Raw genomic sequence first — 12,549 nt, forward strand, 5'->3', positions numbered from 1 at the left:
TCTAGATCAGTGCTGATATGTGGACAGAAGTTTTCTTGTGTCAAGGAGATTTATTATATTCTGACTTAGAAAAAGCTCAAGAAAATATGCTCAGAAAATAATTCTGAACTACTTTACAAGACTGTCCAAGTCATCTGCGATGAAACCATAGATACCACTGTCTATACTCAGTAAGTTGAAGCCACTTCAGACTATTGTTCCATGGTTGGTGTACTTCCGTACTGCTGATCATAATGTGAGTGCCCATTCTTTTATCCTTTTTGTAAACGGAAATCACATACGCTTTTGTTCAGTTGTAGGGACTCTGTGCTGGGTGAGAGACTTACGATAAATGAAAGCTAAGGGGCCAACACCACAGAGTACTCGCTGTAAAACTGAAATGGGATTCCATCTGGACCTGGAGCGTTATTTGTTTTCAACTCTTCAGTTACTTCTCAATGCTACAGATGTCTTCTTCTGTGTCCTCCATATGGGAATCTGTGCGATGGTCAAACAATGAAATGTCTGTATGCTCCTCCTGCATGAATAATTTTTTAAAAGAAAAATTTAAAACTTCAGTTCTCATTTTCCTGTATCCTATTTCCACACCAGACTGGTTGATGAGTGACAGGATAGAAGCCATTGACCTGCTTAGCGATTTTATGTAAGACCAGAATTTTCTTGAATTCTCAGCATGATGGTGGAAGTTGTTGTATGTTTCGCTCATCAACTTTTTATAAACACATGAATTTATACTAATTTTTACCTGTCGACATCCCTGCATTATTTTTTGAACTGAGAGTGCAACAATCTGTTTCTTCAGCATTTCCCAAATTTTGGTATTAAACCATGGTGGGTTTTTTCTTACTTAGAACATACTTTTTCAGAGGGCAACTTATGATCAGTTTAAGCTTTGCCCTGAACTCCTTTGTGTCTGTCGTACTGGAACTGAATGATGTCCAGTCATTGTCTAAATATGATGCTTAACAACTGCTAATCTTCACTTTCTAATATACAAACTCTCCTAGTCTTCGTGATGGCTTTATTAACTTAAGTGTTCATTGTCACTATGACATCTTGATCACTAATCCCTGTTGCTACTGACACTGTCGATAAGGTCAGGCCTGTTTGTAGCTACAAGGTTTAAAATATTTCTATTGTGTCTGGGTTGTCAAACTAGGTGCTCAAGACTTTTCGGAAAATAATTCTGAACTACTTTACAACTGTCCATGTCATCTGTGATGAAACCATAGATATTACAGTCTATAATCAGTAAGTTCAAGCCACCTCAAACTATTAATGCATGATTGGTGTACTTCTGTACTGCTGATCATAGACTTTCTTTGAATGTTGCTACAACTGTTACACTGTAATCTGGTGGCCTGTAAAAACATTCTATGATTAACTTGATAGGTTGCTTACTCGTTACCGGATAACTAAGCAGTCAGACTCAATTTTGACGTCAGTACAAATAATATCTTTGTTGACTGCAACAAACACTCCCCCTCCAATTGTGTCTTACCTTTCTTTTGAATATACATTCCATCCTCATTAAATATTTTGGAGCTTTATCCTTCAGTGTTTATTCATCTCTCAATTGTGAGCATAATTTGAGTGTGACAGCTTTCTTTGAGCACAGTAAATTCAGGGACTTTGTCACTTTATCAATCTACAGTTGAAGTTTTGACATTTGAAGTGTCTTTACTTTGTACATGATCTACTTTTTCTCTCTGTGAATTGACTGCCGAGCATTCAGCTGAGAACCTTAAACTATCACCTAGCCATAAAAAAATGCGCACTTCACAGGTGCAGTGTTACCCTACTAGCTGCTTGCTTTGTGTAGTGCACTGCTGAGCTATCAAGAGGAATCCTACAATTCTGTATCTCATAACACAAGTCCAGAAATCTGTAGCCAAGATCGTCACAGGACCGAAGGAACCTCTTGTTGGGACCCCCCACTTGGCTCTTACCAAAGGACCCTGATCATTTCTGGGCATGATACCACAAATTAAAAACTACCAGTAGACTATCTACATCTACTACAGATCCTTCAGTTAAGTTCATACAATACAAAAACTGAAGAAGCAGCTCAAAAACTGTATTCCAAAAAGCTGATCCACAAATCTAACCTTAAGTGCATCTTTTGTTATCCGTTTGACAAATTTACTGTTTCATGCATTCCACTCCTTGAAATGGTCTGTTCCAGATATTGTTGTAATGTTCTCAAAAGAGGTAAAAATGGGACAAGTCAATAATTGAATTTCCAGGAAGTAATCTATCAGATATACTGACATTTGAAAGTGGTTATATTTCTGCCTATGGGCATAAGGGATAACTATTTAAGTATCACAATAGACAGAAGAATAAATTAACAAAGAAAAAAGTGGTTTGCGGCCAGACAAGTTGACATATATGAGGGTGAGTCAAAGGAAAACCTTAAATTTGTAATAACAGATCGAAATTTTGCGCCGTTATCCTTTAAGTTGGTAAGCGTGCTACAAACAGCGTGCAGAATGGCCTGTAGGTTGCAGCATAGTGCAGATGCACACATACCGCCGCTGTATCACCATAAAGATGGCCGCCCCATCTGTGACTTGCACCAAGGAAGAACAGCGTTCTGTTATTTGGTTTTTGCGTAGTGAAGCTGCGAAACCTATTGAAATTCATCGACGAATGAAAGTTCAGTACGGTGATGCATGTTTGTCACAGCAGCAAGTCTATGAATGGAGTAGGAAGTTCACAAATGGTGTGAATTCAGTGGAAGATGCTCCTCGTCCAGCTCAGGCACAATTTGTGACTCCACAGGACATTGCAGCAGTTGAAGCCATAGTGAAGGAAAACCGCCGAGTGACACTGAATGACATTGCAGCTTGTTTACAGATTAGTCATGGGACAGCACACCACATTGTGCATGATGTGCTCTAGTTTCACAACATGTCTGCAAGATGGGTGCCATGGTAGCTGACTCATGAAATGAGAGAACGTAGTGTTGATGCTTATGAAGAACTTCTTCGGCGCTTTGAATGAGAAGGTGATGGATTCCTTGTAAGAATTTTTACTGGGGACAAAACCTGGGTTCACTTCCACTAACCGGAAACGAAGAGAGCGAGCAAAGAATGGCGCCATTCCTCATTACCAAAATCAAAGAAGTTTCGAACAGAACCTCCTCATCCACCATACTCGCCAGACCTTGCCCCCAAGTGATTTCCATATGTTTGGACCATTCAAAGACGCAATGGGAGGAAAGAAGTTCTGTTCTGATGAAGAGGTATGCCACACAGTGCATGAGTGGTTGCGCGGACTACCAAAAGAATTTTTTTCCAAAGGAATTTATGCACTTTGTAAGCGCTGGAGGACTTGCACTGAGTGTGGGGGAGATTATGTTGAAAAGTGATACAGATTTGTACCACTTCTACACAACAAATAACATTTTAAAAAATATTTAAGGTTTTCATTTGACTCACCCTCGTAATTATTAAAGATTTAGTTTATTGAGGATTTAAGCATTGTGTACAATGCTAATTTAAACAGGGACAAGAATATGGAAACAGCAAGAACATAACATATTACCAAGCTTAACACAGTGTAGGAAACCTGTTAGCATTCAAAACAGCTTCCAGTCATATAGTTTTAAATATGACTGGCTCTCAGCAACTATATACAAGTTTCAACATAAGAATCACACAGCCAGCTGGTTGTAAGTAACTGTTTGGTACATTGACCTAGGTTTCGTCCCATGATGGTGTTTTACTACTTTTCGTGTGTGTAGTATATATCTTTGATACAATACCTCTTGAAATGCAAAACACTTTGGCTACCTTGGGTACAGAAGCAATCACCCTACAAGCGCCAGCAATTTGCCCACGTTAGAATTCTCTTAGCTCTGATGTAATGCACTCACAACTACACAAGACACTGTTCTGACCAAGACTGAGACTTGCAACATATTGAGAACGTTTCACAGGTGTAATTTGAGATCAAATACAACAACGAAACCTGCAGGCTTGGCTACCATTTGCATTTATGTTCATGCACATGTTTCTTATGGTGTTTCCCTATTTTTGTCCAATCTGTTTACACACGCACTTTGAAACATTAGCTGTTAATACCTAAATTAATGGCACACTACTCATGTTCATCTCATTTTTAGATTAGATTAGATTAGATTTACTTGCATACCAGGTGACCCGTAGTGAGGAAGTCATGTCAGAAAAACAATAATACATGTCATTATTTACAACTCCGCTGTAGAGTGAAAATTTCATTCTAAATAAGCTAATGTACCTTCCACAGGTCCAAAGTGGTATGATTGTCATTTTTTAAAATGAAAACTATATGAAAGGATCATTTTACAACACTCATTTACTAAGATTGCATTAATGCACTGAACTTAAAATTTAAAAAATGTTTCTTTATTTTTATTTTTGAGGTAATAAACATATAATAGAACTACTGCAATACTTATTGACAAATTTAATTAAGGAATAAATATATTGGGAAACAGTAGTTAGTATCCCTAGTTCACTAAACAGGCCTCTGCAGGATGTTCTTGAGTTCACACCACATATAACTCTTATGTTTTTGTGCCTGGAAAACTTTAGCTTGGCTTGATGAATTACCCCAAAAAATAATCCCATATGACATTATGGAGTGAAAGTAAACATAGTATGCCAGCTTTTTCATTTTTATATCCCCTATGTCTGACAGAATTCACATTGCAAATAGAAATTTGTTTAGATGCTTCAGCAGTTCTGTGGTGTGCTCCTCCCAGTTGAATTTATTATCAAGCTGTAATCCCAAGAATTTAACACTGTACACTTCTTCTATCTGCTTATTATCATGTGTTAGTCATATGGGGGACACCTCTTACAATTTCCGAATTGCATGTAGTTTTTTTCAAAGTTAGTTTGGCTAAGAATCAGTGATTAATGTCCACAAATATTTTATTAGCCAGTCCTTCTAAGACTGCACTTGATTTGCTATTTATTGCAATGTTTGTATCATCGGCAAACAAAACAAACTTGGCATCTGGTAATGTTACTGATGAATGGTCATTGATATACACAAGAAAAAGTAAGGGCCCTAAGATGGAATCTTGTGGGATCCAACATGTAATTAGTTCCCAGTTGGATGTTGTCTGATAGCTTAATACATGTCTCTTTCCTAATAACACCCTTTTTTTCGTGCCAGAGATATAAGATAATGAACCATTTTGCAGCATTTCCTGTTAGCCAGTGTGCCCCCCCCCCCCCCCTCTCTCTCTCTCTTTCTCTCTCTCTCTCTCTCTCTCTCTCTCTCTCTCTCTCTCTCTCTCTCTCTCTCTCTCTCTCACACACACACACACACACAGCAGCTAATACATAATTGTAAAATACTTATGAGTTAACTGCTTTTATGATCTCAGTTTTCTTATCTTTTTTTGTTTGTTACAGTTCACTTGAATCCAGGGATTGCTGCACAGCTCCAGAGGATTGCCCCATCATTAAACACCACAGATGATGTGCATATATGTGGAGGCTGCAAGCAGAGTTTTCCAGACATAAATTTATTTGTTGAACACAAGCATGCAGGATGTGCAGTGTCGTCTCAGAACCCTTTATCTGTTATGGGCATATCACTTGATCAATCAGCTTTGAATTATATCTCCAGCAGTCGAGACAGCAGTGTGTCTAACCCTGCATCACAGTATTTCAGAGTTATTCTCAATGGAAATAACGTACCATTGCATCTGCAGAGTGATCCCTGTGAACAAGAATCTCTCCAGCCATTGCTTGTCACTCCATACAAAAAATCATCAGCTGCTACATCAGATCAGCATGATTTTAGTGTGGAATCGTGTAGTACTCAGAACTCTGTCATACAGCCACCAAAGAAAGTACAGAAGTCTAAGCAAGTTGACAGAACAGTACATACAAAGTCATTATCTACTGATGAAACTGTTCCTGTAAATGCTGCAGATGGAAGTGTTCCTATAAATGGTACAGATATTTCTTGTCATGAACAGGGTCAGTATAGAATTTTATTACATCTATTTCTGCTGTGCAATCTGGATGAATTCACTCATCTCTGTATCAGCACTTTATTTTCATCTGTGAATATTTTCAACATTGTTATTTGGGACATTGACTTGTCTATTCAGTGCAGTTCTGCACCCTCCCTTCTCACCCCTTTCCTATCCCACACTCTCAGTTTTTGTTAGAATTGGGGAAAGAACTGACCATGGTCCTTTGATTAAAGAAATTGTTCCCGTACTCACCAAAAATGATTTAGCTGAATAAGAGAGAATCAAATCCAAGCTATCCATTGAACCTGGCTCCAAATTAATACAAATCCATAGTGACACTATTGTGTTACCCTCCTCATTATTGCTGTCATATAACTAGATTGACAAGAACTGTGTGTAAAAGATTTTACTTAGTAAAGTGATTACTTTCCAGGTTTAATTGGCATATCCTGGAAAATGGAACTAGTTTCTTAATCTGTTTCAACCACTGTAAACCTCAGTAGAATGCATAATATTATAGTTTTATTTAATTGGATACATAAAAAATCTACTCACCAAGCGGCGGCAGAATACACACATAAAAGACTGTTGTGACCTGCAAGTTTTCAGAGCCAGTGGCTCCTTCTTCAGTCAACGAGCTGAAGGGGAAGGAAGAAATGTGAAGGAAAAGAACTGGAGAAGTTTATGAAAAGGGGTAGATTTTGGGAAAGTCACCCTGAACCGCGGGTTAGGGGAGACGTACCATATGGGATGAGAAGGAAAGGCTAGTCTCCCCAGACCCATGGTTCTGTGTGACTTTCCCAAGATCTACCTCTTTTCCTAGACCTCTCCAGTCCTTTTTCTTCACGTTTCTTCCTTCCCCTTCAATCCATCTGCGTGAAGAAGGAGCCACTGGCTCTGAAAGCTTGCCAATCACAACAGTTTTTTATATGTGTGTTGTGCTGTTGCTTGGTGAGTAGATTTTTTGTCCATCCAATTAAATTATGTTGTCAGAGCTTCTTAAGAGATTTATTTGTATGTCTGTGCCTGATGTGTGATGTAACAGAAATAATTTAAACCTAGATCAGAATGTATGTGTTGATGACAAGTTATTCACCACACCATCCATCCGACATAGTGTGTGTTTCTGTAAATATTGTCTCATATTCTACAAAAAATTGTTTTGAGTTGAGATTCCATTGCAACAATTTTTAATGTTATACAGCAGTGTTCACTGAAATGCAGTTAGCCTGTTTTCAGTGTTGTTAGTCAATAATACTGGGTGAAGTTTATTTTACTTGAGCTGTTTTCATGTTTTATGGGTCATAATTGAGACCTCTTGCTAGAATGTTATTAAGTCAGTCTTACAATTACAGTCCATTTTCTCAGTGAAAATTGTGACAATATGCTGCAATTTACATATTAGGTGACTTATGTTTTATGGACATTAGGTTGTGGTCTGAGGCATATTTCTCTGCCTAACGTCTTTTTTTAAGTTATTTTTTAATTACTTTTTCCCCCTCTTCAAGTGCTGGAGACATAATCAGAAGCTATAATGATTCAAACAGCAGTTACAGTCTGAAACAAGCTCAACAAACTGAACTATTTATACATATCTTCACTTTCGGATTTGTTATAGCCTATAATGATGTCTCATTAGAAGATGAAACTTGGCAGAGATTTATGCCTTGGACCATGGGCTAATGCCCATAGAACAATAATCACCAAGTACACATATACTAAGCATGAAAGCCTGCATTGTATAATTTACATGATTGTCTAAAGCAGGGACAGCCCAGAATTTGGCTCATGAGCCATGCCCCGGAATGAGTGCCATTGTGCTCACCATGGTGGCTGCATACTTCCCCCACTGCCACACCATGATTTCTGAGTGGTGGGAGGGGTCATATTTAGATAACAATGCAGTCACACTGCATATGACTTTTTTTTCATATTTCACAACAACATAGACCACAAGTGAAATAAATTTTCAGTATTGCTTAATTGTTTTTGGTGCACTGAAGACAGAATATAATTTTTATCTTGTATAAACTGCCAGCATACTGACAGAAGTAGATAATTTTACAAATTTTTCGCACTCACATTGCCACGTAATCTTGATGTTTCGTAACCGTAGAAAGGTCTTTCACACACACACACACACATGTTGATCGAAATATTATTGCACTTTTGCAACCTCAATGCGGAGGGAGGCATGGAAAGTGTATCTGAAAAAAGTAATGTAGAAGTCCTGGGGAGCTTTAATGTCAAAGGATTTTTCTTTAAAACAGGACTTACATTGAAGATCAATCAGTTACATCTGCTCATGTACATGGCCACTTCCAATTGTAAATGATCACAGAAACAGCTTGAAAACAGATGTAAGATTGACAGTGTGCTCAAAATGTTTTGAAACCTATCCTTATAATTCTTTTAAGGCTGCAATGAATTCTTCAAACCGTGTGTTTTCTGTAAGGCTATTGAGTTTAGGAAACATGACTGTGTTTGTTGGAATTTGTCCCTTCTACAAAGCAATTTTCTTTTTAAATGCATCCCCTCCAAATCAGAAATAGGTTTTTTCTTACCTTTTAGTATCTTACTGTTGGCAGTATGCAGTCAAATCAACTTAAAATGTGAGGTCTGCAATCAGTTGCAGACGTTCTAATTTTAATTCTGCAATCCTTTTCCCTTTATAGATTCATCGCTAGAGTATTTTAAATCGAAAAATCATTCCAGACCTGCCCCTTGACTTAACCAACATACTTTGCAGTAATATATAGTCTACATACTCTTCAATCAGTTCCATCAAAATCTCTTGCAATTGACAGTGTGGTATGATGTGTAAGACTTCAGATATTTTACTATTTGTACTGCCAATTTCTTCAAGTGCTCTATGCCTGCAGTTTTAACACAAAGTGCTTCGTGATGTACAGAATGATGAATCCCTTCTGTTTAGGGTTGTAATTTTTTGTTAATTCGTTGTTAACCGAATCTTTAAATTCTTTCTGTATGATATAATAATATTGTCTCAGAGCAAATTTACCGAGCGAGGTGGCGCAATGGTTAGCACACTGGACTCGCATTCGGGAGGACGACGGTTCAATCCCATCTCTGGCCATCCTGATTTAGGTTTTTCGTGATTTCCCTAAATCATTTCAGGCAAATGCCGGGATGGTTCCTTTGAAAGGGCACAGCCGATTTCCTTCCCAATCCTTCCCTAACCCGAGCTTGCGCTCCGTCTCTAATGACCTCGTTGTCGACGGGACGTTAAACACTAACCACCACCACCACCACCACCACCACCACCACCACCACCACCACCACCATCTCAGAGCAAATTCGCAGTAATTGTCAATTATGTGACTGCATAATAAATATACAGAATTCTCCTCCATCTCTTCTGCCATTTTCATTCATTTTTAAAGACTTGTGATGATACTAGACTGTCTCTTTTTGTGCAAGCAGCCACTGGATCAGTGAATGTCCTTCATACCACAAACAAATAGGGAAGGGTAAAGAGAGCTGACACAATGATTCTGCCGAACTGAAGAGAGTTGTGCCAACCGAAAAATGCTAATGCAACACATGAAATGTCACACTGTACCGAGTACATTCAAAAATGAGCAAAGCCAAGACAGGCTGAGCCTTGACCACACACGGCCCACAGAGCCACATAAAGCTACTCTCTCTCTCTCTCTCTCTCTCTGTCTGTCTGTCTGTCTGTCTGTCTCTCTCTCTCTCTCTCTCTCTCTCTCTCTCTCTCTCTCTCTCTCTCTCTGTCTCTCTCTCTCTCTCTCTCACACACACACACACACACACACACACACACACACACACACACTCTCTCTCCCCCTCCCCCTCCCTGTCCCCCTCCCCCTCCCCCCCTCTCCCTCTCCCTCTCCCTCTCCCTCTCCCTCTCTCTCTCTCTTCCTCTTCCTCTTCCTCTTCCTCTTCCTCTCCCTCTCCCTCTCTCTATTCACACATACCCCCTCTCCTCCCTCTCTCCCCCTCCACCCATTAAGTTCTTTACATCATAGGTGGTCAAAGATTTTATGGCCGAATACCCCATGTCTTTCTGTGCAACACTTAGACTGAGAAGGATAGTGGACTGAGTGAAGTACAGTGTAAGCTGTTTCGCCTTCAAGACATACCTTTATTAATAATACTTTTTTTTTTGAGTGATGTTGGTTCTTGACAACAAATTTCTTTAGTGAGCAAATGTCCTGTAAGCCTCTTGTCATTATCTTCAAAGATAGACCCTAAAAAATATTTTTCCATATTATATATTTCAGTGAGATTATAGAATAAGGTTTGTTCATCTGGAAAGCTTTGTGAATAAAGTAATTGTGCCATGATGTATATACTGCTAAAGTTGTGTTAGTTAATAGTTTCCATAATAATGAAAGCAACAGCAACCACACTTATAAACATGAAATTATGTGTTTAATTAGTACTGCTTACTGTTGTGCACAAAGTTAGTAATTGCTTCTTTTATGTCAATATTATTGTACAGACAGACATGCGATTTCACAAGGCAATCACAGGCAGCACTCAATTATGGAAAATTGACTGAAATAGGAAGGTTTAATGGGACTCTCTGGCTAGTGAGTTCTAGTATTCAGATGATGTATGTCTCAAACAAGATCATTTGTGGTGACTGCCATTTCTGGCTCTTGTATTTCAAAACATGGGTTTGTATTGCATGTTAAACATTAGAGCATCTGTAATACGTTGGTTGACGTGATTAGCAGTTCAAGAAAAGTAAAAAAGCATAATGCAACAGATAGAATTGGGTAATTGTAATGGTATTAAACAACAGATTGTGAACAGATTTGTATATTTTGGTGTACATATGGCCAGTAACTGTGCTGGAATTTGTCATAAGATAAATTGTAATGTGTATTTTTTTTCTTCTGGTGGTACAACCCCAGTACCTTTGATAGATGTAGATAATGAATGATAGTCTGTAATCATAGCTTTTGGAATCCAAGATTCTTTCTTGAGGGTAGAAGAGAGAATGTATAGTAGAGGGACAGGTAGCAGGTAACTTAGAACCCATGTTAAGAGGAACCCACTTGAGGAAAAAGGTAGGTTAAGATAAGGGGAACCTGTCAGAGGAACAGGTCAAAGATAATGTGTAAATAAGTAATAGCTTTGGTACAGGGTTTATTTATGTAGTAACATTGAATTACTACACACTAATATTTGTCTCCTTTCCTCCCTCAGCAAAATGGTTCCCACTCAAGTTGGATTGTATGTAACATGCTTCATTTCCATTCCCATCTCTTCCGCAGCTAACGTATCCTCTTTCCTGCCCTGAAGAAGGAATCCAGCATTTAAAAAACTAGGAGCACAGCCCGTTTATCGTTTGTGCGTATTTATTGCTGTAGGAGCACAGCCTGTTTATTATTTATGAATATTTTTTGCCGTTACTGGGAATTTGTGGATGAGAAATGAAGAAAATAATATCTTAATGGAATTGTTGCTTAGTTTAATCATTAGCGTGACAATACTAAATAATAGGGAACTCTGCTTGCGGTTAATTGACATTTTCTAAGAAGTAATATTTTAAGTTAGTAGTCCAACTTAAAGACACTTATAAAGATGATCGTGTGTTGTCTGAAAGGTCTGCTTTGTGTCTGATACACCAGGGCTGAAAAGGAAGAGCACTACAGGTAGGGACCCTGCCAACTACTTGAACTGATTGACATGTGTTTTATGTGTTCTACTGTTTGAAGTCTAATGTTATTATTCAGGAGACTTTCATTAGGAAATGAATAATGTGATGTTTTTGAAATCAGATATTTACACCAGATAAAGAATTAGTATTAAACATCTGTTATTATATACTCAAAAACTAGGAGCAAAAAAACCGCTACACTCAGGATTTACAGAAATAGAACTTGTTGACTGCAGTGTAGCAAGATTTAATATTGTCTTTTTTACTTGAAGTAGCCTCGTCTTGAATGCCCAGTTGCATTGTAGAATTTCAAAAACAGTTATTTTAATTTCAATAAACAATTTGCTTGTCTGTTTTCTAATGTCAGTTATCACTAGTCTCAGAAATATTTATAACCACAATGGTTTTTCTGTTTTAGAGATTTTATGGAATTGAAATTAGAAAAAAAAAAATCCTCAGTTAGGATAATGCAAGTGTTATCATAGGGGTACTTCTCCCCTATCATTCCATAAGCTACATGTGCTCTCTGGGTCATTTTTGTATCACAGGAAATGGGAATATTTGCTTAACTGCTTGGGTCATTTTGATGATACAAACCTCAATTTCTACAGTAAAAGATAAAAAGAACACCTCGATATCAAGATTTCTGTTGAGACAGAGCAGTAGCTAACCTCTGGGGCATCCTAGTTGCACCCGTCTTACCAGATAAGTGGGACCCTGATTGGGTGGACATGTGTGTTCTCTAGCTACTCGTGGGACATGTATGGAGTTCACTGCTTCAAATAAAAGCACTTCCAATAGTCCAGGTTATTCATCAGGCAATTTTAACCTCCTGTTTAACATACAATCTTGGAGTGGCTAATACACTAATGGCCATTAAAATTGCTACACCACAAAAATGACGTGC

At 38.2% G+C, this 12,549-nt stretch overlaps 1 protein-coding gene across 3 annotated transcripts in view; it reads left to right on the top strand.

The window, feature by feature from the left end:
• The window catches only part of LOC126483692 (zinc finger protein 714-like), a 291,534-nt gene that overhangs the window by 36,987 nt on the left and 241,998 nt on the right, over positions 1 to 12,549 (top strand). For all 3 annotated transcript variants that reach the window (XM_050106775.1, XM_050106777.1, XM_050106776.1), the window contains exon 2: positions 5,412 to 5,984. In XM_050106775.1, the coding sequence (XP_049962732.1) occupies positions 5,412 to 5,984 (573 nt within the window). The remainder of the gene's footprint in view (positions 1 to 5,411; positions 5,985 to 12,549) is intronic.

This window comes from Schistocerca serialis, chromosome 6, assembly GCF_023864345.2.
Source record: "Schistocerca serialis cubense isolate TAMUIC-IGC-003099 chromosome 6, iqSchSeri2.2, whole genome shotgun sequence".
Lineage (NCBI taxonomy): Eukaryota > Metazoa > Arthropoda > Insecta > Orthoptera > Acrididae > Schistocerca > Schistocerca serialis.